The sequence below is a fragment of the Myotis myotis genome, unplaced genomic scaffold (assembly GCF_014108235.1).
Source record: "Myotis myotis isolate mMyoMyo1 unplaced genomic scaffold, mMyoMyo1.p scaffold_m19_p_5, whole genome shotgun sequence".
Taxonomy (NCBI): Eukaryota; Metazoa; Chordata; class Mammalia; order Chiroptera; family Vespertilionidae; genus Myotis; species Myotis myotis.
The window spans coordinates 34,494,088-34,518,850 of NW_023416357.1; the positions used below are offsets into that span (position 1 = coordinate 34,494,088).

The following is a 24,763-nucleotide window of genomic DNA, read 5'->3' on the forward strand; positions in this document are numbered from 1 at the left end:
ATATAAACCCAACATTAGGTGAAAAATCATAGAAGGCTATTATAAATAAAAAATACTTCAGATATTACCTGGTCCAGTGGTTCTCACACATGGTTGCACATTAAAATCATTTCTGGGCCCTGATCGGTTTGGCTCAATGGATAGAGTGTCGGCCTGCGGACTGAAGGGCCCCAGGTTCGATTCTGGTCAGGGGCATGTACCTTGGTTGCGGGCACATCCCCAGTAGGGGATGTGCAAGAGGCAGCTGATCGATGCTTCTCTTTCACTGATGTTTCTAACTCTCTCTCCCTCTCCCTTCCTCTCTGTAAAAAATCAATAAAATATATTTTTTAAAAAATAAAATAAAATCACTTCTGAGAATGTAAAAAATATACTAATGTCAACTTAATCAGAACTGGGGGATGAAGGAGGGGCTGCATCAGTTTGTGTTTTTTTAAACATGCTCAGTGATTCGAAGATGTAGCCAGTAATGATCAGTATCTCAGGTTATAAATAAGGGATTCTATAAACCACTATGATCAGTTTTCCCTTCCAAATTTTTCCATATATATAGTGGAAGGGAAAAATGAATTCCATGTTATTTCAGTTGATTTTTTAGTAACGGCATCTTGGAGCATTTACACAGGGTAGAGTTTCAAACTTCAAGCATAGGGCAATTCATAGACCCCAGTGTTAATGTGCTGATGTTGGAGACTTCTGAAAAGCGCTGACCAGGCCCCAGCTGCTTTGGCTCAGTGGCTACAGCGTGGGCCTGAGGACTAAAAGGTCAAGAGCACATGCCCGGGTTGCGGGCTCCATCTCCAGTAGGGGGGACAGTGCAAAGAGGCAGCCGATCAAAGATTCTCTCTCGTCGTTGATGTTTTTCTCTCTCTCCCTCTCCCTTCCTCTCTGAAATCAATAAAAATATTTTCTTTTTAAAAAAAGTGTTGACCAAGAGAGGAAGGGGGAGATCACCCAATAATTGATGTCTGATCAAGTAACGCAATAGTGAAAAGCAAACTTTGGAGCCTGTCAACCCTAGCTCTGCCACACACTGTTCACTTAAACTTTTGTTTCCTCACCTGTAAAACGGGAATTAACATCAACCTCATCAGTAGACACAAGCGATTTAAAAAGCTAACATAAAACCTGGAGATAATAATGGTTTAATAAAAATAAGCTAATTAATGCCTGTTGAGTTTAATTAAAATCAGAAGACCTGGGGGAAGAAAGCCCAGGTCACTTCACAGGCCCATAAGCTTCTTTTCACAAATGCCCCCTAGGTGATGCCCGGCAGGGGACTGGCAAGAACAGAAGACCTGTCGCGGAGGGGAGGGCCTGGCTTGTGCAGCCAAGAGGGGCCCAGAGGCCGCGCATCCCGCCCGAAGCAGCCCGGGCCGCGGCGCTGCAGCCCCATCTCGGGGATGAACCCTAGGCAGGCCAACGGTGGAGAACAGAGAACGCAAGGCCCCTCACCTTCACCACGGCCGTGCCCCAGCTGCCCTGACGGCCACTGTCTAGTCCCGATCCAGCCTTGTTTACAACCAGAGCAGCCATCCTTGGAGCAGCAGCGCTGCAGAAGCACCCGAAAGGGCCTCCAACCGAGGGGCGGGGCAGAGCCACCTACCCAGAAGCCTCGGCGCCCGCCACTGGCGCACAGGCGCAATACGGCGCGGAGCGGGGGAATGTTCCCAGGACCGCCTCCTTCCTCCTCCCGCCAGTCACTAGCTGGTGCACATCCTTGCGCATGGGCGCTTTATTCTTATTGTTATTAAAGAGTCTGCCACTGATGGAAGGAATAAAGTTAAGAAAAAAAGTAAAGCTAAAACAGAAGTAAAATGTTGGGATGCAACTCCCGCTCCAAGAGCAAGATATTGTCCCCGGCCGCGAAAGGAAGGGGGACCAAGAGGGACTACATCTCCCTGCATGCAGTGCGGTTTTTATGGAAACTACAATTCCCAGCGTGCCACCTCGGTATCTTTTACGCCACAAGGTCGCAATTTCGGAGGCCGAGTATTGCTCAGGCGAGTGGTGTGGTGCAGTCGCCAAGTGTGAATGCGGATGGGAGGAGGAGTATCCTATGTATAGGTATCCCACAGGCCAGATGTGGCCTCGGTAAGAAGCCGCCATTGGGTCGTAAAGGACCTGATAAGGAGGGCATTGAAGACACCACCGGAAGGGACTGTGTTTGACGCCCTGCCTTCCCGAAAGTGCGTTTTTCTGCTCTCTTCCGAGTCGGATTGAACCTCCTCAACCCCCGTAGGCTCTCGGTGGAAAGTGCCGGTCAAAATGGAAGTGAACCCCCCCAAACAGGAGCACCTGCTGGCTCTGAAAGGTAAAGTTTTGCGAACCCGACTCCCCTTCATCTGATCTCTCCCCTCCTCTCTCTAGATCTCCAAGTCCTGGCCTCACAGCCCTGGCCTGTGGGATGTAGGCCTCGTTCTCCTGACACTCGGTGCACGCCCTGCTGCTCTGCCCCTGGTGCCGAAGCGGCGGGAAGCAATGTCAACCCTGATTTTAGGTTTGAGAGCCTCCCTCTGGAGTGGAGAGAGAGACCCGCCGCGGAGGGGAGGGGATGGCTCGTCAAGCCAAGAGAGGCAGATCCCTCCGTTGTGTGTGTTGCAGTCACCAGACAGAGCTCAGTCCCAGGAGCTGACGCTCCCACCGCCCCCGGGAGAGCCCTGTGGCCACGGTGACGACGGGCGCGCTCCGGAGCGGTTTTCTCTGGGGTCTTGTCTCGTCCGGCGGCGCGGACAGAGCCTTCAGCTCCATCCGTAAAAGAGCAGTGCCGAAGAGTTAGAAGTACCCAGTACGGACATATGTATAGTTCAGGTTTGTTAAAACCTGCTGTGGTGTGCTTCGAAATAGTGTGTAATGGGAAAGTTCACCTCAGCGTTCATTCTCTGTACCTAGCAATCAGCTTGAGTATGCTTGATAATTAGATCATTATTTAGAGGAAAAACAGGTTAGAGTTTTTCTGGAATTCCTGTTGTTTCCTGGAAAACTTTTTTAAATGCTTTCAGCTGTATCTGATCTGTTTTCCGTACCACAAATGCACTTTTTTAATTTCTTGGATGCTCTGCTATGTGGTTACTAATCCCTTCTTCGACTGAGCTGAGAAAATGCTCAGTAGACGTTAGAATCCAGTTACATTGCACTTCCTTGTGGTATCCATTGTGAGGGACCTTCCCTTCCCGAAGCCCGCCAGTCCCATTTGTAGCATAAAATCGGGTACTGATAGGTGGGGTTAACAGGACCGTCTCTGCCTGTATAACTAAGGAAGTGCACTATTAAGTCACATAGCAAAATGCCCAATAAGCTTAGCTTGAGCAAATGAGCTGGACTGAAGTGGGTTATTCCCGAAGAAAAAGAAGAAAAGGTGCTGTCAGGGGCTTTATCTCTCAGTCTCACAGCAAGCACGCCGAATAGGGGCTCCTTAACGCTCAAAAAGGTTTCCAAGGTCACAAAGCTAATTATTGATTGAGGCAATATTTCAGCACAAGGCCTTCCGTCGTCTTTTCTAAACTTGAAGTTTAGACAATACTGAAAGAATTCTCAGTGTCATTACCTTACAGTGTGAAAGTATAAGGGGAAAAGTTAAAGCATTCATTCTTGAAAGAATGTGCTATCTAATTTAAGAAACACTAAAAGTTATGAATATTATGAATTTACAAGTTGTCAAATCTGTTAATGGACATTGACAGTAGGTGCAAATAATCATGAGATGACATCTTTTGACTCTTCAGGAAGTGGTCAAATGAGTGTTGACATCATGCCAGGAGTCCCCACCACTGTTATCCTGACAGTGGGAGAACCCTCATCAAGTAGTTCATTTAATGATTTTGAGGAGAAGGGATTCAATCTCTCTCTCTCTCTCTCTCTCTCTTTTTTTTTTTAGTGCAAGATATGAAAGAACTTGCAAGTATGGCTTTTGCAGCTTTGTACCTGGTTAGGAAACCTAACTTGCAGATCCTGGAAGGCTCCATTCTTGAGCCTGTATAATAATATGCTAGAACTTATTATCAATGCTTCATTTGGGGCAGCTTGAGGACTTCTGTGTTACAAGAAGAAAAACATACAGGTCTAGCCTTCTTGCTTCCCTCCAAACTGGAATTCAGGAGCCATGGTTTTGATACTGCTGAAGTGCCCTAATTATACAGAGGAGGCTGTCACAGAACCAGTCCCTGGCCTGGGTAAAATGCAAACTGAAACCATTTTTATGCTTTTAGTGTTTACTACTGAGATGTCTCAAAATTTTAAGTATTATTACCTTTTTTAAATTATCTATGAATCTAGTATTTTAAGAATCACTAATTTTTCTTTGTTTTGTGTATAGTCTTAATATTATTAGTACCTACTATATTAATATCATTATTTCCAAATTCTTTATTATCATTTGAGTTAAACATGTTGACTACTAGCATTTTTAGGCTAGAAGTGAGCTGATAGGGCATCTAATCCAGATCCCTTATTTTCATGGGAGAAAGGATTTCCGGTTTTGTGGATTACATTCACATTTACCAATAGCACTTTGGTAAAATAGTATACTGGGATTGGTTTTTGTTTTTCCTTTCCTCCCTGCCTGTTTGTATGTAGGCTATCCCTTCCATATCTTATTCTTTGCAATACTTCCACTTTAGGTCCTGTTTCCCTCTGATTTGGAAAGAGACAGTCTTGTAATTTTAAATTACATCCTAGCTCTGAGGAGCTCAGCTAAGACATTTTCTGTTCATTAAGAGTAATTGGATTACTTCAGAATGACCACAGAAATAATATTGCATTATCGCCCATATGAGAGTGATCCCACACAATTGCTGAAAGTTGCAGAAAAAGCAATTCAAGACTTTCCTACACATCCACTATCAAGATTTATCCCTTGGTTTCCACATGATGGGTCCAAACTTCCGCTCAAACCTAAACGATCACCACCTGTGATTTCTGAAGAGGCAGCTGAAGATGTGAAACAATCCTTAACCATTTCAGAACATGATGTTAAATCACAGAGTTATGATTGTACAGTAGCGCTATTGGAGTTTCAACCTAATTTGAAAGAAAAGAAGCACTTAATCCGGTCACACACACTCAATGAACAGACTACTTCTGGAAATCTGGATAAACAATCAGAAAAAGGGAAACCGCACAAGAAGAGGTCTTGGAGTGTTTCGCTACCCGGCAGAAATTGTACTGGAGATATTTTTCCTTTGTCTAAAAAATTGCAAGATAGTGTAAAGGCACTAGATTTACACTTATTTTACAGAGCAAGATGGACAATAGATCACACTATATGTAACAACCAAACTCTGGAAGACATTTGGGCAAAACTCAATAGAATTATCAGGCACAATGAGCTTCCATCTTGTAATGCTACAATTCAGAGACATTTGGGCCAAATATGGGTGTTCTGTGATATTATGTACTGTGAATATGTGGGAAATCTCCTTAAAGGAAGATTAGCTCTTACTGGGAAAATAAATTTATTTGTGCGTAAACATGGTATTATTTTTAGTATGTAATGAATTCCAGTGATTGTCAAAAAGAAGACTATTCTGAATGAACAGTATATACTGAAATAGATTAATAAATTTTTTTACTAGTTTTTAAATTTTTAATTACAATTTTTATTTGAACCTTTGCTAGCATAGCCTATTTATTCTTACCATTGTGAGAAATAATTGTGTGGTAGTATGTGTTCAGTTTGTATCCCATGAATAAATATCATGTGAGTTTGTAGACTTGTCATTTAAGTCAAGAACTTTCTTGATTCTACTTTTAACAGCCACTGTTTAAATTAATTGTGATAAATTATTATTTATACTGAAGTTTGAGGTAAAATGTGCCATTCCTTTTCTTTTTGTTACTTTTTCAATGGTTGAGTTATATATTCCTATGAATTACAGTGAATAGTTTGGATTTGGGTAAATCCTTAAAATCTAATTTTTCTAGTATTTTTTCTTTGCTCATCTAAAATGTAATAATTTTTTAAAAATGAAACTAAAACCAGTTTCAGTTTCAGGGAATGCTATTTACGTGGCATGTATATAGTTCACAATGGGAGACCAGCCAAATTATGCTGATGTTCCCAAAGATATGTAATAGATAACAGTTGATGTGTTGTCTTGAAACAAAGGTTAAAAAAATGTATAATTTTCTTAAGACCATAATGTATCTTTAAGACTATATAACATGTTTTGAAAAGAAGTATCAAATATGATAAGAAATCAAGTTACTCTTTATTCTAATACAAGTAATTCCATCTTAATGACTGTTAATACCGGTTACTAGCCTGCTGGTTCTTGAAGTCATTGTTGGTTTCCCATAACCAAAATGTTATAAAATGGATTTATGCATCACCTCATAGAAATAACCAAAGAACTTATATGGGTATATGCACAGCCCCTGGATACACAATAGTGTGGTGAAGGCCTGGGGGATGACGTGGGGGCAGGGTGGAGGGGGTCATTGGGGGGAAAAAGGAGGGACATATATAATGTTTTCAACAATAAAGATGATTTTTTAAAAAATAACCAAAGTGATTATGGAATAAAAGGTTTATAAAAGCATGTATTTATTTAATAAATTTAAATGCCTTCTATGAGCTAGGTACTGGAATGTAGTAGGAAAGGACGCAAACATGTACCCTGCCCTCACAGAGTTTACATGGAATTACTACTATTAAGTAGTAAAACCAAACCCTTGAAAAAACCCAGTAAGAGTGTATTCACCAGCAAGGTGGAGAAATGTTTGCCTTGTGGCATAGTGCCTGGCATCGTAGAGGTCTGTAATACGTGATAAATGTGCCCTTTGGAGAGATTCTTCACAGGCTGATATTGCTGTGAGTCTACTAATTTTTAACTGAAGAGATCATCTTTTCCAATTAGATTTTACTCTGTTCAAATATTGTTTTGTTTTTAACTATTTTTAGTATCATTTTATTGTCTCAAATGAGACTGCTATCTAGAAAGTAAGCAGCATGTGCATGAATGCTTCCAAAAGTCTTTAAATGAAAAATCACCTGTTGTAGAGGGAGTTTCCAAGGTAGCTTCTTCAGTAATGACTTCCTCTTTTGTTCATCGGTCTTGCTTTTCAATCCAAGACGGCTGGAGAAATGTCAAGAAGCCATTGAGTCTTGCTAGTGAGCTTTTGAATAAGAGTTGGCAAAAATAAATGGTGAATCTGATTTATATTGTTCAGGTCTTATTTACTGTAAGGTTGCTAATAAAGGGTTAAAAGTTAGGTACTCGTGCCCTGGCCAGTGTGGCTCTGTTGGTTGGGCATTACAGGCATGTGTCAGGGCACATGCCTGGGTTGCAAGCTCAATCCCCTGTAGGCGGGTGGAGGGTGCAGGAGGCAGCCGATGAATGTTTCCCTCTTAGATTGATCGCTGTCTCTTCCCCTCACCCTTCCTCTCTCTAAAAATCATGCACTAACCTGTTGGGCTCAGTGGATAGAGCATCAGCCTGCAGACTGAAAGGTCCCAGGTTCAATTCCAGTCAGGGGCATGTACCTTGATTGCGGTCACATCCCCAGCAGGAGGCAGCTGATCGATGTTTCTCTCCTTGATGTTTCTGTCTATCCCTCTCCCTTCCTCTCTGTAAAAAATCAATAAAATATATATTTTTAAAAAATCAATTAAAAAAAACAAACCTAGGTACTCATAACACTGTTTTTCTTTGATAGCTTTTTATTTATTTTGAAATGATTGCACACAGAGCTGAAAATACAAGGTATAGTCTAACATCATGGGATTCTTATGAAGAGTAGTAGCTTTTTAATCCAAGAACCACACATTAAGAAGAGCTTGTTTGTTTTCATATGTGGCAGATTTAAATTTTTCTAATTTACTCTCTATCAATTGCTTTTTAACCCTTTGAGAAAAAATGAAAAGGTCATTCAGAAATGGGAAACTGAAGATTAAGTAATATTGCAAATATTGTCAGGATCTTAAAAGAAGGGGGTAGAGGGGACTCATTTTTCTTCTACCTAGAGAGTACTTAAGAAGTAATCAAGGCCTAAGAATTTAGAATCCATGGCTACTTTGCATATTTAGAACCTTAGAACTCACGATTCTGTCACAAGCTAATAGTAGGGCTAAACAGTGTTTCTGGGTTACAATCTTAACATAGACATGGAAATAAATTGGGGAAACAAAGGCACATACAGGAAAGTGTATCTGTGAGGGCATTTGGTAAAATCCAATCAGCTTTTACTCTCCAGGGAAATGCAGCAGCACCATCATTTTATTTTTCCCTGATAACCCATCTACCTTCAAATAAATGTTAGTAAAATGCAAAGAAAAAAGATGAAAAGGCATTATATTAATTTAACTTTATTTGCTAACTCATCAAATAACTTAAAAATCACTTTTTGAAAATTTTCAAAATGAGCTCCTGCATAATGATTCTCTTTGATTTAATCTCAAAATGCCCAAAATTAATTCAGAATTCACAGACATAAATGTCTTCAGGGACTTGATAGACTGTAGAATGTGGTAAGGATTCCAAACCTGGAGATTAATTTTTTTTTTTTTAATGTTATGGCCAAGCAAAATTTGTGTGCAAGTGGAACTAGGCCCAGTTTATCACTTTGTAACTTCAGGCCTATCTTTCTCTTAACTTATTTGATATGAAACCTGAATTTCATAAATAAATGAAATGTCTGTTTTGTGAGTTCTACTGTAAGTGTCACTACATATGGCACTATATGAATATTTGGCACTCAACTAAAAATCACATTGCTTATTGCTCTAATTTTTTTGGCAAAGTACCTACTTTAACATTCAAGGCTGGTTACAAAATTACTGTTTACCAACCAGGGCTTTATTATAGTTCCTAAACCTTGCTTCAGTTAGTATTTGCTCTTTCCAACTAACATTATATATAATTTTTTATGTCTATTACTGTAAGACAGTAAATACTGTGTTTTAAATGTGTATTTGATATAGGCATACTTTGGATTATCTTTCAAGGAGTGAGATAGTTGTATGTTAATAACTAGGCTTTCTCAGTTTGTATTTAAAATCTGCAAATATGACATATAGTGTCTTTTTAATATGTCTCTTGATTTTTAAGTGGATTTATAGGTTAAATTATTTTTCCCAAATAATCTAATATATGTATCTCTATGGTCTTCAGTTAATAAGCCAATTAGTTTATTGTAGACTTAAATTTTTAAATATATGGTAAGTCCAGTTCTCCCCCCTATTTCCCCATTTATTTTCTTATTTTCATTTATTTTTCTAGATAAACTTTAGATACATTCTTCTATGTTCCAAGAACAAATCTTATTTCTGGTTGGAATTAAATAAACCAATAAACCTTTAACTGATATTTTTGCACTTTCTACAAAGAATTAATATTACTAGAAGGGCCACTTGCTGAACTTTCAGTGGTCAGTAATTATAATAGAGGGGTACAGCTCACAAAAGGCCTTTTTGTCATAAAGTTTTTGTTTCATATTCAAAATGATGCATCTAAGCTTATTTTCCTGTCAGGCTTCTTTTGATTAATATTTTGTTGATATTGTTTACACTTAAGTCACTCAGGATTTTTTTTAAAGCCTTGTTCTCCTAATATACCTTAATAAAGTCTTTTATTTTCTAGTTTTTCTGTAATGAGGTATATTATATTTACATTTAATTTTTAAAGTTCATTAAGTTAAAAAAATGTAAAATTATTTTCTCATGTATAAAATTGTTTCATATATTAGCATTTTTTAATGAACTATTGCTATATAATCTTAGGAAGTATTTAATATCATTTAGTTTAGGAAGTATCCTATCTAATGAAAGAGTAATATGCAAATTGACCATCACTCCCAACACAACATGGCCGCCCCCATGTGGTCAAAGATGGCCGGCAGGGTAGGGCAGTTGGGAGGGACCAGGCCTGAAAGGGAGGGCAGTTGGGGACAACCAGGCCTGCCGGGGAGGGCAGTTAGGGGGCCACCAGGCTGGCAAGGGAGGGCAGTTAGTGGTGACTGGGCCAGCAGGGGAGGGCAGTTGGGGTGACCAGGCTGGCAAGGGAGGGCAGTTGGGGGCGACCGGGCTGGCAGGGGAGGATAGTTAGGGGCAATCGGGCCAGCAGGGGAGCAGTTAGGCGTCGATCAGGCTGGCAGGGGAGTGGTTAGGGAGTGATCAGGCAGGCAGGCGAGCAGTTGGGAGCCAGCAGTCCTGGATTGTGAGAGAAATGTCCAACTGCCCAGGCATCCCTCGAGGGGTCCCAGATTAGAGAGGGTGCAGGCTGGGCTGAGGGACACACACACCCCCGTGCACAAATTTTGTGCTCCAGGCTTCTAGTATAGTTATATTTTATATTAGTATAAAATTGATGAATGCCATGGATAGGCTTGGGAATACTAGCCCAAAGCAATATTAACATATATATATTTTTTTTACTGTTGGAATTTACAGTGATGCGGTTGACGAAGCCTACTTTATTCACCAATATTCCAGTAACATGTGAAGAGAAAGACTTACCTGGTATGGCACTTACTTTATTCTACTTGCACTTAGGGAAAAATTGGCATCTTGATGGCCTCTATTACCTTCGAATAAGCCCAGCTTTGCCAATTTTATGCTCTTTGCTACATTCTCTGTTCCCTGTTTTTGTAGCATGCGAGTGGTAGCCATTGAGTAACAGGTCTCATTTATAAGGTACTATTAATATCCGATGGCAACAGGAGATTTTTATTTTAGGTTTAATAATAATACATTCCATAGTCATAATACTATAAAAATTACATTTGTCTTTAAATGTTCCATCAATGTATGTACTAGCATTCCCTTTCTTAAAAATCACTGGAGCTTACTACATTTTGTATCACATGACCTTCATTTCCCTTTGTTTCTAATGTTCATTCTCTGTGAAACCAGAATTTTTTGGTATGCGCTAGTTTCATTGAAGATTAGATATTAGATTATTTAAATATAACTTTTGTGAAGAGATTGTTTTTTAAAAACATCTCTCTTCTAGATAAATATTTATGTTAGTAAAGTTATTTATAAGGTAGAGGTTAGAATTATATGTTTCTTTCTTTCCATAGGAGATCTCTTTAACCAACTCATGAGAGATGATCCTTCAACTGTAAATGGTGCAGAAATTTTAATGTTGGGAGAAATGTTGACTTTACCACAGAATTTTGGGTAAGAAAGATGTAGTCACATAAGACATGTAGCAGTACTTTAAAGGCATTACAAATCTATAGTTTTCAAAAAAATTAACTATGGGTTGGCAAAGTGCTCATGATCCATTTAAGTGGTAAAAAACCATTTCATCAAAATTACACTATGTGATACTGGTTTTTAAAAAACCGTAAGATATATATGGTTAAGAAAAATAAGAGACATACCAAGATATTAATAGTGATTCTTCAGGTGATAGAATTTTAGTTTTCTCCATTAGATCTTACTATACAAGGTTGGGCAAAAGTCAGTTTATAGTTGTTCGTATGGAAAATAATGCAATAATTAATAATAATATAAGAATAAACTGTTTTTCATACTCACAACTCTAACAGTACTTTTGCTCTACTCTGTATTTTTTAATATCCATGGATTCCTTTTATTTTAACTTATTTAATACAAATGTCTTTCAGAATCACCTCTTTTATTCAACTTCACAGCCCTCTCTCAACGTAAGTTATCAGACTTGGCAGCTAATTAGGAGCTATAAATTTTTTTATTTCTTCTCTTGCTCTTAGCTTATTCTAGATTATTATTGGGGTGGATGCCCCTGATTCCATTCCTTTTGCAACGAAGAAAATTTGACATTAAAAGGTATTTTTTAAGTTTTTATGAAAGGTTTACAGAATGTGGCCATTGACTAATGTCTTCAAAACCTAGAAATATATTCATGTAAAAATATATTGTATAAATATATATTTTAAAATATTTTACATAGTATATACTTACAAATGTACATTTTTATAAAATATATTTTATAAAATGCTTACAGTAAAGCCACTAGTTATTATTTTTATTAGACTAACTTTGAAAAATCAAATATATCAGTAAAAAAGACTCTGAGACCAATTACTTGGGTCTTTTCTAGATTCAGGTCATAAGTTAGTTAACAAAAATTGCCTTTTTCTATCTTCTTCAGTAACAAATCTTAAGACTATTAACATGGACCTGATTTCAATGACTTATTCCTAAAGAGACTGGCAGTTGGTGCCATAGTTGAGGGCCATGATTTATAGCATGCTTTATAGATTAAACTGGAGGACCGGTGCATGAAATTCGTGCATGAGTAGGGTCCCTAGGCCTGGCCAGTGATCAGGGCCGATCTGCGGGGCGATTGGGGGGGCCCCCTGCTGGCACCGCCTTGGCCAGCATGGCGTCGCCCACTCACCAGCTCTGCCACTGCCGCCCGTTGCCTCCCTATCAAGGGCGATCGGCAGGATGATTGGGGGGCCCCCGCTGGCACCCACCTTGGCTGACCTGGGGCCTGCAGGCTGGGGGCAGCTCCCGCATTCACTGTCTGCCCCCTGATGGTCAGTACGCGTTACAGCAGCCGGTCATTCCACTGTTTGGTCATTTGCATATTAGGCTTTTATTATATAGGATAAGTACTTTGAATCACATCCTATATAATAAAAAGCTAATATGCAAATCTAACAGCAGAACAACTGGTTGCTGTGACATGCACTGACCACCAGGGGGCAGACACTCAATGCAGGAGCTTCCCCCTGGTGGTCAGTGCACTTCCACATGGGGAGCACTGCTCAGCCAGACGGCTGGCGAGTGCAGTGGCGGTGGCGGGAGCCTCTGCTAAGGATGTCTGACTGGGCAGTGGGTCCAGGCCGTCAGTCAGACATCCCCCAAGGGCTGAGGGCTCCCCTCCCCCCGTGCAAGACTTCTGTGCACCAGGCCTCTAGTTTAGTAATAAAAGAGCAGCCTAGTGTAAACAAGGAATGTTGAAGCAGTATTTTACCTGATCTCTGTCCTTTAATAAATTTTTCTACATTTCAAGTTCCCAGTGGTGTTCAAATAGAATATTTATGATAAATCTTGAATGGATTTCTATGTAAAAATTTATTTTATTTCACAGGAACATATTTTTGGGAGAGACCTTTTCCAGTTATATCAGCGTTCATAATGATAGCAATCAAGTTGTAAAAGATATATTGGTAAAAGTAAGTGGCATTCTTGTTTGTGATATATTTTTTAAAACGACTTTTCTATTATGTTTTTTAAACTTAATTAAAATGCATGTTTGATACAGAAATTTTTGTCATCAACAACAAGCAATAATTAAATACCTAATAGTATAGTAAGCTAAGCACAGAATCATTTTCATTATCCTCAAAGTTTGTGATAGGTTGGGTAAGAAAATGTACCAGTCAAAGGTAAATAGCAGAATGTTTTTGTTAACAATTTCTGATTAACATAATAAAATTTGAAAGAGGAGGAAAGATTACAGGGGGGATATTGCCTAAATCAGGAAAGCTTATTAGAAGAAAAGGAACACAAGAAGGTCTTAAAAGAATGGGAGGCTTTAGAGAAAAAGACAAGAGGAATTAGGTAATCGGAAGCAGAGACATAGGAATACATATTGTGTTCTTGTAGCACTGAACAGAATTCACTTGGTAAGAGTAAGAAAGATTATAGAGATGTGCACACTGTGGAGGATCTTGCAAGCTAGCCTAAGGCTAAGGTTTTTGCCCTTTTTTTTGTTTTTTGAGACAGTGGGCAGTCAGAGGAGATTTAAAATATATATATTTTTTGTTGATTTCAGAGAAGAAGGGATAGGGAGGGAGAGATAGAAACATCAATGATGAGAGAGAATCCTTGATTGGCTGCCTCCTACATGCTCCCGACTGGGGATTGAGCTCGTAACCTGGGCCTGTGCCCTGTCACAGAATTGAACCAATAGGTCAATGCGCAACCACTGAGCCAAACTGTCCAGGCTGTCAGTGGAGATTTTTGAGCAGAAGTATTCACACTGTTTTGGAAGACTGATGAAAACATTGTATGGGATGGTTTGTAGGAAATAGACCCGTTAGAAGATTTTTACAGTCATTTAGAAATTAAGAGATAGAATATGCCAACTCAATTAAACAACCTGAAATCTATTTACATAGAGAAAGGGCATAAAGAAAGTAAAAACTCACTCTATGTGAGGGAGAAGTTTTGTAAAAGCTGTCCCAAGTGATGCATTAGATCATTTGAGCATTACCAGAATGGAAGTCCAATTAGGATGAGTTTGAAAATGATCAATTATTAGAATTGAAAAGGACCTCAGAGAGCAAATATTCCAAATTTCCTATATGACCCAACTTCCAGAAATTGAATGCAAATTTTTGCATACATGTGCATATGTTTGTTATACTATTGATGGGGTTTCTGCCTTTCATTAAATCAGGGGTTGGCAAACTATAATCAGTAGGCCAAATTTGGTCCATTGCCTGTTTTTATGACTTTTGAGCAAAGAATGGTTTTTACATTTTCAAATGATTGGAAAGAAACATAGCTTATTTTGTGATGTGAAATTCAAATTTCAGTGTCCATAAAGTTTTATTGACACACAGCCACACTCATTTATTTCTGTATTATCTGTAGCAGATTTCAAGCTACAATGGCTGAGTTGTAGTTGCAACAGTTTGTATGACCTGCAAAGTCTAAATTATTTGCTTCCTGGCCTTTTAAAGTTTGCCAATCTCTGCATTCGATTATGAAAAGGTCTGACTTTCAGAACTTTGAGAATGTATCCTTTTTTCCTGGCATTCAGTAAATGTTCTATTTATTTTTATAAGATGAATAAATTAACCAAGGCATGTAATTTAAGATAAATAAGTATTAAAAAGAGCAAATAATATAATAGCATACTTATAAAATATAAGTATTTTATGTAAGTATTTTGGCTTTATTGAATTTTAATTTTTATAAAGGCAGTGGTGTTTGAAATAACAACAGTAGCAAATGTTTATTGAACAGTGCTATGCCCATCAGGAATCCTCTTTTTTAAAAAAATTTATTTTATTGTTGAGAGTATTACAGATGTCCCCAATTTTACCTTTTTTGCCTCTCCACTCAGCTCCCACCTCACCCCAGTCCTTCCCCTGTCTATTGTCTGTGTCCATGGAAAGAATCTTCTTCGTCTTAAAAAGATATTTAGACTTATTATGTACACATAAGCCATTTTTTTATATCAGACTCACGATGACATAGGTAGCATAACATGATATTGGCCTGTATTTTTCTTTTTCATGTTTTCTTTTATCAAGTTTTAGGTATCAATATTATGGTTGCTAAAGGACTTGTATGCATGCATATTAACATAACCAATGGACATGGACACTGAGGTGGTGGGGACTTGTCCTGGGGGGAAGGAGTGGCGGGGGGGATTAATTGGGGAAAAAGGAGACATATATAATACTTTAAACAATAAAAAAATAATATTATGGTTGCTAAATAAAAGATTTAGGGACATTCCCTTTATTTTCAATGCTTCGGAGCAATACATGGAGCATTTAGACGATCTGATCTTTAAAGGGTTTGTAGAATTCTGTGAAATCATATGGGCTGGTGCTGTTTTGGGGGGAAGTTACTTGATAGCATTTTCACTTTCATCCTATGGAGATTAGTATGTATAAGCCTTCTATCTCTAATGGTGTAAATTTTGCAAAACTGTTTTATTCCAGGAAATGGTCCATTTTATGTAAATTTTTCAAATTTATTTGTATATAGGTCTTCATGGTAGTCTCTGAAAATTTCTTCTGTTTCAGTGCTATTTTTCCCTGGTCATTTTTTATTTTGCATATTTTTGCTTTCTTTTTCTCTTGATTTAGTTTAGCTATCTCTTGGTTTACATATTATGTTTTTTATTTATTACTTTATATATAATGCTTTTCTATTCTCTACCTCATTAATGCTTGCTTTTAACTAGCTCTTTCTTTGTGGTTCTGATTATTTACTTTGTCCTTTTTCTACCTTTTTAGCTGGGGATTTAATGTTTATTTTATTTTATTTTTATAAAAGTGAATTTTCTTCTGATTCACTGGTTTGGGTGTATCCTACAGATTCTGATATGTAGCTTTTTAAAGAATTTTATAATTTCCTTTGTATTTCCCATTCTACCCAAGTTGTTTAAAAGGTTTTTCAGATAGAAAGGCCATTTTACCTTATTAATAATTTGTAATTATATTATGTCATAATCAGACAGTATTGTTCTTGTAATTTTTCTGTTTTTCACACTAGATTTGGGGTAGCAGTTTTTATCAGTGACTTGTTTAAATTCTCATTATCTGTTTTCTTTTTTTAGTGTTTTTGTATAGATGAACACTATTGATGGCTTTGCATTCTGTGCAGTTTGAAGATTTTTTAAATACCTAAGTTAAGAATGCCCTTTATAGCAGTGTGAGCCTTTCGTATTTAATTTTGAATTCCCATACTACCTGGCTGATTTTATTTTGTTTTTCTGTGTGCATGTGTGTGTGAACCATTGCCATGGTTCTGAGTGTCAGAGCTATACAGAAAGACTTAGGCAGAGAAGTCTTGCTCCTCCTTCATCCTACTTCTGTGTTCCTATTCTTTGCAACCATACCGATCCTCGCCATCTGAGTAACCAGTCTCATTTGACTATTTCTGACTACTTTCTTTCAAGGCTGATCTTCAGACAAGCTCTCAGCGTTTAAATCTTTCTGCCTCCAATGCTGCAGTGGCTGAACTGAAACCTGATTGTTGTATTGATGATGTCATACACCATGAAGTAAAGGAAATTGGAACACACATGTAAGGTTTATTTTTACTAGTTTTAGAAGGCCTTGCTTTATATATGCCTTTATTTGAAACTTTTGCTTTATTTCCAGTTATCATTAAACCTAATGCCTACTTCAGAAGGAATTTTATGTTTCATGTTTACATTTTATCAGAACCAACTTTGTATGTATTTGAATGTTAAAGCTGTATTTTTCTTTCAATCTGAGAAGCAAATATGAACATTTCAGCCATCTAAAGTAATTTTATATTTCTCCACTGCCTTACCACTTAATTAATTCACAAATTCTCTAAGTTCTTATACTCATCTTTCATTACCATCTCTTCTTCATCTCCACTTACATCACCATTTTTGCCTCTCCTCTTTTTTAAAAAAATATATATTTTTATTGATTTCAGAGAGGAAGGGAGAGGGAGAGAGACATCACCATTTTTGCCTCTCCTCTTTTTAAAAAAGTATTTTTATTGATTTTAGAGAGGAAGCGAGAGGGAGAGAGAGACAGAAACATCAATGATGAGAGAGAAACAATGATTGACTGCCTCCTGTACTCGTTCCTACAGTGAGCATTTTGAGAGAAGTTACTGTGGTGTGTTGTTTGTTTCTTTTGTGTGTTAATCCTCACCCGAGGATATTTTTTCCATTGGTTTTTAGAGAGTAGAAGGGAGGGGGTAAGGGAAAAGAGAGAGAAACATCCATGTGTCTCACATCAATTGGTTGCCTCCCACACACGCCAGGCCAGGGGTGGAACCTATAACCCAGGTATGTGCCCTTGAACAGGAATCGAACCTGCTACCCTTCATTGCATGGGCCAATAGTCTAACTGCTAAGCCATGCTGGTCAGGACCAAGTACTGTGTTTTGATCAATACTATGTCCCTAGGACCTGGCTTAGTACTAGGCATAGGTATAAAGGAGAAGTTAAATTAGCTATAATGTCATCACCTAGTATAGCCAGTCTTAAAATATTGCTGTATTTCTTTTTATTCTTTTCTATGTGCATATAGGTAGCAGATGTGTATAAATAATTTACGTAATATTTTACAAATGTCATATTACCCATGGTTTTGTCTTCTTCAATTCACTATAATATTTTCCCTCTTGAGTCAGTAATCTTTGAAACACTTTTTTTTTTTAAAGGATAGTTTATTGACTTTTAGACATGGAGGAAGGGAGAGGGAGAGAGAGAAACATCTGCTATAAGAGCATAACATTGGTTGGGCATCGTCCTGTGAACTGAAAGGTTCCTAGTTGGATTTCCCGATCAGGGCACGTTCCTTGGTTGCCAGCTCAATCTCTAGGGGTATGTGCAGGGAGCAGCCATGATGTTCCTCTCTCATCAATGTTTCTGTCTCTCCCTCTCCCTTCCTCTCTCTCTAAAAATCAATGAAAGCATTTTTTTTTAAAAGGAACACAACTAAAAATGATTCAGAATGATTAAGACATCTTTCTATTTCAGCTTGGTGTGTGCAGTGAGTTATACAACTCAGGGCGGAGAAAAAATGTATTTTAGAAAATTCTTCAAATTTCAGGTAATAGAATATGACAGTGGTAAATGTTTTTATTTGTGTGTGTGTGTTTTAAGTTTAGTTATTTCTATTTATCTACAGTGAAAATAGGCTCCAAATAAAGCAAATAATATTTTTGGACTTGTTATATTGCTAGCAATCTAAAGTTAGATGTAATTAAGTTAATTAAAATAAGAGAAATTGTCATTACCAATCTATAATAATAAAAACATAACATGCTAATTAGACCGGACATTTTCCGGGCAACATTCCAGACGGAGCCAGGGCTGCAAGGGCTGAGCCTTATACCAATTTCGTGCATCGGGCCTCTAGTGTACCAATATGATGTTCTTGTGATGAAACTTGAAGATTTTTACCCCCTGAATTTTTTATTGTTTTTATAACTTCACAAAGCACTCATGAAGAGGGGGGAAAATGATTGACAAGTCCTGATAAAATAAGTGTAATAAATTTTATCAAATTTATACGGAAATATTTAAATGAGAAATTATTGACTTGGGCTGAGTACACCAAGCTTCATCATGGACTCCAGGAGAACTTTGTATTTATACACAATTTTCAAAGTCAGTAATCAAAAATAATTTAAAAACCACTGTTTAACATATGTATGTGTGTCAGCTGGAGACAAGACTACCATGTATGTCTATATATAGATCTAGCTGTGATGCTATATATATTTTTGTATTCCTTTAAGTGAAAGAAAAAGTATTGTCAATAGGAAACATATTTTGCTATTGCTTTGCTACATTGCCCATTTGTTTAAGATTTTACATGCCTTTTGAAAAAATAAAAGGTGTTTGAGTTGCTTAATTTCGTAAACATTTTTTGGTAAAATAAACATATAGAAAAATACTGAAATAATGTGTTCAGTTTAGTCACATGTAATGAAGTAAAACCCAAGTAGCTATCACCTAGTCAAGAAATGATGGTTGCCTTTTTAAAGATGCATTTAGGATTATTTTAGGGTTTTTTATTTTTGTAAGAGTATTGCATACGTATTAGAAAAGTCTTTTAGACAAATAAATTGGAAAATGGCTTTGACACATTTAAGCCCTACTATTTAAAACAAGCAAACAAAAACAACAACTGGTCAAATGATAAGAATCTCCTGCTTGATATGCTTTATTCAACTAGGTTCTCAAACCACTGGATGTGAAAACCAAATTTTACAACGCAGAGGTAAGTGTTGGGCACGTAATAATTTGGATAAAACATTAAGATCTTTTTTGACTAAAATTATGTATTATGTGTCTTTTCATATTTAAATCAATTGCTGAAAGTACTGCAAATTGTGAAAAATGAGCATAAAGTTCAATCAAAAGTGAATAATTTCATTGTAGATCACTTTAATCTGCTGTTTTCAACTTACATGGAATCAGTATGATTTTTATTTTCATTGGTAATTTTGTGAAGCTTTCACCCCTTTCATTAAATGATTGCCCTATGATTCCAATTAATGGTTCTTATTACTGTTTAAAAACATCAGCAATCTGCTGAATATTTACAATGTGATTCCGATATTTCAAAAACTGAAGTGGTAGCTCTAACCCTGCAAAAAAGATTTAATATTTACATGGAAAATATTGATAAGTAGAGCTCAGCAGTATAAAGTTTGTTCTACAACTGGGCATACCAAAATGTCTAAGATAAGGAACCTGACCTACAGTAAAGACCTATGAGGAGGAAAAACACACACATATAAAATAACAAAACTAGCTACTGTAGTATAAAGTGAGCCTAAGAGAATGATATTAAAAAATGTGCTACAGGACCTCTGGGGAGGAGATTTCGGAGTAGTCTGAAGAAACATCATGGAAGAGGAGGGGAACTGAGCAGAGTCTGGAAGAAGGAATGTTGGGGAGCTCAAGTGTCAGAGCAGTGAAGGCATTCCAAGCAGAGTTGCACATGCACATGGAACCTGTAGTGAAAAGAGTACATATTTGATGGGAGGGTAGAGTCACATCAAGGAGATTCCTAGATGTTTTGGGGTTTTTTTGTTGAATATATTTTTACTGATTTCAGAAAGGACGGGAGAGGGAGAGAGAGATAGAAACATCAATGATAAGAGAGAATCATTGATCGGCTGCCTCCTGCACGCCCTGCACTGGGGATTGAGCCCACAACCTGGGCATGTGCCCTGACTGGGAATTGAACCACAACCTCCTGGTTCATAAGTCAACGCTCAACCACTGAGCCACACCGGCCGGGCTACTAGATGTTTAAAGAGTTGACATTTCTTTTTGGGGTTAGGGGAGTTGGAATACTACATAAGTGCTCCACCTTTTTTGTTATTTAATACGTAATTTTGATTAATTGCAGTATTAGCTATTTGGCTTGGTGAATTTTAAATATTAATTTATTGCTTTGATAGGAAAGATTTCATTCCTAGTAGGAGGGGAGATTGGTAACTATTCTGTTAGACTAGATATGTTAGAAAGTGAAAAATAAATAGGGCTGTAGGTGGGCCTTTTTTTCTATAAGTGGCTCATAGGAAAGTACATATTGAGATATTTTGGGTTTTCTTTGTTGAAAATATGTTGCTGTATTCAGATACTTGACAAGTAGTTTTATAATACTTGTAACTTATTCAGTGATTTGTGAATAGTTTTATGAATTGCTAGTTACTCCATGAAAAATATAAAAGTGACTTACTCCCATAAAAGAAAAAAAAACCCACAATTTCACCACACCAAAAAGTAACTGACTTTTCATTAATCCATATTCTCTTTCAGTCTTTACTCATTTATACGTAATATTCTGTTTTTATAATCATAGTAACAATTTTATTTACTGCCTTTTTTTGCTAACATTATATGTAAATAAACATAAACTTTAAACTTTTGCCAACAAACTTCAGAACAAAAGTTTTAGTAAAATTCTGAACTTTTGAAAATAGGCATCTCTTTAAAAACCAGGAGTATCCAAATAGGATGAGTTCTGTTGACCCCCAACTAGGAAATTCAAGGAAATGATAGGAGTTAGTAAATCACCCTAGAGTAGGTGATACTTTTTATATTCTGTGCCATAGTCCTTACACAATAACTAAAATTAGTCCAACATTTGTCGCAGACATTTGTATGCTGTTTCTAAGAATTCTAATAATATATGAGTCACCTAAAGAAAAACAAGTTTTTATGAAAATGTTGTCATAGTCTTCTAAAATAGAAAAGCCTCACAAGAAGTGACATTAGATGCTGGGATTCAAACATTTGGTCACCTGCTAGGTATAGAGCTCCATGCCAGGTGGTGAAGAGAAATAAACTGAACATCTTCGAAATCCTCAAGGAACTTAGGTCTTATGGAGGGGAGTGGCCTGACATAGCTACGGTATAGTATAAGCACCCCTCCCCTCTAGATCATAAAGTATACTAATACTCTGAGAACATAGAGAAGTGAAATAAGATTTCCAGCTATGTATTTGACAAAAAAGGACATTTGAGATGACCCTTGATTATGGGTAACTTTAGAAATATATTAAAAAGAAAGACTCACTGAAATCTATTAACAATAGAATAAATTCTCAATTGTCTGTGGTCTAGCCCAACGTTCTCTGAAGTGTGATCCATAGAATTTTAATCACACAAGATGCTCCTTGAAAAAAGAATTCCATTATTAGATAAATTTAGGAGAACCTCTTCATTATAAATATTCTGAATGTGGAGGACAGTGTTTGTCCATTTTAAGTAATCTATGAAGAATTACAATGTAGTAAAGAATTTATAGAACTAGAAAGGCATAGAATATACTTTTCTCCCCCAAGATGTGCCCTTGAATATTTGCTTCTATTAAGTACTCACCTATCATGTTCATCTCTATTCATTTAACCTTAGTAGTTTCACCTGTTTAGAAAAATGTAGCTTTCTGTTTACTTTCTTGTTTTACTAATGCTGTCTTGTATAGTAAATTAAAAAAAAAATGCAGAGATGCATTTTATTTTAAAGTTAGTTATTCTTTTTCTTTAACATTTAATTCTGATTTTTCTAATTTTTCTTTTTTATTTTTCCATTAGAGTGACCTCAGTTCTGTGGTAATTTGATTTTTTATTATAAATTTATATGCTTCTCTTACTCACCACTTTTTTACTCTGTCTAATTAATCTCTCTTTACAAACATAGTGGGAAAATAAAGTTAGTATGAATACCAGCTATTTGACTTCAAAAAGATGTATATAATTTTTGTACTTTTCAACTTTACATTAAGTATCTTATTCTGTGAGAAAAAATAGATCAGAGATTAAATTATCATATTGAAACAATTATATTCTCCTTTTTAGTGCTTTTCCCTTAAGTGTTTTTAAAAAGAAACATGTTAACCTTGTTTAAAATAGCCTTGGGATTTTCAATATCTTACTATAAAATACCCTACTAGTACTTCAACTCTTTAAATAAACTATCTAATTTAAATTTATCTTCAAAGGCACAGTGGTTTTAGTTTTAAGTCTGGGTCAGGTAAAGATGGCCCTTTGATAACAGTAAACAGAAGAAAATCAAATTTTCCCAAGTTGGCTAAAATCATATTTTCAAATTTCTATTTACTATAAGCATTATTTGCTCATGCAGTGTTACATTATATACATAATAACAATATCAACTGCCATAGCACTGAATTCTTAATTTTTCAAATGTCAAATAATTTTATACTAACTATTCAAACTAACTTAATTTTCCATTATGCTGCTTGTTTTTCTTTCATTTTATCTAAACTCTTCCTAATTTATGCAGAAAATTGCACTTTTCAAATTGAAATGTGGATCTATGGTTATTTTTAAAGCAATGGATTGATGGGATATATTTAGGATTCTTTTGAGAAAAAGTAGCAGAATAATGCCTTTAAATTAAGGTATATTCTTTTAAACTGCTACATCATTATATTTCTGCTTTCATTTGAGCACATGTGCCAAGAACTAAATAATTTGTCTTATTTTAGATAATAATACATTAAAATGTAACCTTATTATATTTGCAAATGATTTTCATTTTCTGGACTTAGTGTTTAAAGGCTTGTAAGTGCCAAGATATTTTGGTCATTGTGTGTGTGTGTGTGTGTGTGTATGTGTATATAAGTTTATGTACATATACACACACACATATATACACACATATATATATATCATATACATATATAACTACAAAATTTTGAAGAAATTCATTCTTGAATATCTTTATTATTTCTTATATAGGTTAGTTTATAAAATAAACCAAATTATCTGTTATCCTTCAATTACATGCACAGAAAATAATAACCAAATAGCATAAAAAGAATGTTTAACATAAATAATCAGAGAGTAAAATTTTTTTTATAAAAGCACTTATTTAAATTACCCATTGATTAAAAATACTGCTGAATAGCATCACTTTTCAAATCATCACTAAGTTCAAAATATCTTTTGTTTTGTTTAAAAGTTCTAAAATTGTCAGGTGTAATTCACATATTTTTTACCTTAAATTTATATTTTAAATGAACCAAGAAATTACTAATGGCCACTAACAAATTGCTTTAATTAAAGTTAAATTCTATAAGATTATATAAAATACATTATTCACGTTATTAGTGGTTTCTCTACTCTCTAAATTGAAGCAGTATGACAAAGTTATATTATGCTCAAATGTTATAAAGACCAAATTATCTTTTTTTAAAAATATATATTTTATTGATTTTTTACAGAGAGGAAGGGAGAGAGATAGAGAGTTAGAAACATCGATGAGAGAGAAACGTCAATCAGCTGCCTCCTACACACTCCCTACTGGGGATGTGCCCGCAACCAAGGTACATGCCCTTGACCGGAATCGAACCTGGGACCCTTCAGTCCGCAGGCTGACCCTCTATCCACCGAGCCAAACCGGCTAGGGCAAGACCAAATTATCTTAATGTATCACTATGAAATGATAGGTACGCAGGTATGCTAATCATACTAAATTTCATTTTAACATATTAATAACTTATACTAGAAGATTTAGGATATTTGTGAATGAAATTCCAGTTAAATAAATATTTTTTTTATCTTAATACAAAAATATCATAGTTATCCCCCATCCATTGTTTGACAAGTTATCAATTGACTAACACTTGACTTTGCCCCTGTTAATTATGTTAGGATGAAGATTTCTTTTCTTGCATTAATTTTGATAACTTTGACTTTCAGGCATGAACTAATCACATTTGTGGTTAATATTTTTTCTTCGTATAGATCAGATATTTTGTTGAGGTTAATATTTTAAATAGCATACACTTTGGTGGATATTTTTTCATATTCTCAGACCGATGAAGTATTTCTCGAAGCCCAGATTCAGAATATTACGACCTCACCCATGTTTATGGAGAAAGTTTCATTGGAGCCATCTATAATGTACAATGTAGCAGAATTAAATTCAGTCAACCAAGCTGGTGAATGGTAAGTATGAATTATGAAGTGTTTATTCTTATTTTGAAAGGTATAAACTCTTCTGATATCTGTTACTCTTAGATGGTTTTTAATTTTTTTAAGTTAGTAGACTTTATTTTTTTATTTTCATAGGAAAATTTGATCCAAAAGCAATTTCCCACT

At 36.3% G+C, this 24,763-nt stretch overlaps 4 protein-coding genes across 19 annotated transcripts in view; 2 read left to right on the top strand and 2 right to left on the bottom strand.

The window, feature by feature from the left end:
* The window catches only part of TRIM23 (tripartite motif containing 23), a 43,735-nt gene extending 42,128 nt beyond the window's left edge, over positions 1 to 1,607 (bottom strand). For all 5 annotated transcript variants that reach the window (XR_004967396.1, XR_004967395.1, XR_004967397.1 and 2 more), the window contains exon 1: positions 1,456 to 1,607. Coding sequence is in view for 2 of the 5 variants with exons in the window: in XM_036308140.1 (XP_036164033.1) it covers positions 1,456 to 1,536 (81 nt within the window). In the remaining 3 variants the exon portion in view is untranslated. The remainder of the gene's footprint in view (positions 1 to 1,455) is intronic.
* A 566-nt stretch (positions 1,608 to 2,173) lies between these two features.
* TRAPPC13 (trafficking protein particle complex 13) overlaps positions 2,174 to 24,763 on the top strand; it is a 28,830-nt gene continuing 6,240 nt past the window's right edge. For 2 of the 11 annotated variants that reach the window (XM_036310885.1, XM_036310886.1), the window contains exons 1-10: positions 4,042 to 4,172; positions 10,388 to 10,456; positions 11,020 to 11,119; positions 11,572 to 11,610; positions 13,026 to 13,110; positions 16,581 to 16,708; positions 18,150 to 18,222; positions 19,354 to 19,398; positions 22,229 to 22,246; positions 24,477 to 24,610. In XM_036310885.1, coding sequence (XP_036166778.1) covers positions 4,103 to 4,172; positions 10,388 to 10,456; positions 11,020 to 11,119; positions 11,572 to 11,610; positions 13,026 to 13,110; positions 16,581 to 16,708; positions 18,150 to 18,222; positions 19,354 to 19,398; positions 22,229 to 22,246; positions 24,477 to 24,610 — 761 coding nt within the window. In that variant the 5' untranslated portion in view covers positions 4,042 to 4,102. Of the gene's footprint in view, positions 2,315 to 4,041; positions 4,173 to 10,387; positions 10,457 to 11,019; positions 11,120 to 11,571; positions 11,611 to 11,676; positions 11,753 to 13,025; positions 13,111 to 16,580; positions 16,709 to 18,149; positions 18,223 to 19,353; positions 19,399 to 22,228; positions 22,247 to 24,476; positions 24,611 to 24,763 lie in introns of those variants that run through there. The other 9 variants (XM_036310891.1, XM_036310892.1, XM_036310887.1 and 6 more) reach the window with 6 other exon arrangements.
* Positions 2,177 to 5,768, top strand: SHLD3 (shieldin complex subunit 3). Of its 2 annotated transcripts, none has more exons than XM_036310898.1 (2): positions 2,177 to 2,314; positions 4,620 to 5,768. In XM_036310898.1, exon 2 carries the CDS (start codon positions 4,737 to 4,739, stop codon positions 5,490 to 5,492), a length of 756 nt encoding a protein of 251 aa, XP_036166791.1. In that variant the 5' UTR covers positions 2,177 to 2,314; positions 4,620 to 4,736; the 3' UTR covers positions 5,493 to 5,768. The 2 variants fall into 2 exon arrangements, with proteins under 2 accessions (XP_036166791.1, XP_036166790.1); XM_036310897.1 differs by lacking the exon at positions 2,177 to 2,314 and adding an exon at positions 4,036 to 4,172 and having other exon boundaries at positions 4,620 to 5,509.
* The window catches only part of SGTB (small glutamine rich tetratricopeptide repeat containing beta), a 40,669-nt gene continuing 35,316 nt past the window's right edge, over positions 19,411 to 24,763 (bottom strand). The window contains exon 12 of the transcript XR_004967795.1: positions 19,411 to 20,137. The gene's annotated coding sequence lies outside the window, so the exon portion shown is untranslated. The remainder of the gene's footprint in view (positions 20,138 to 24,763) is intronic.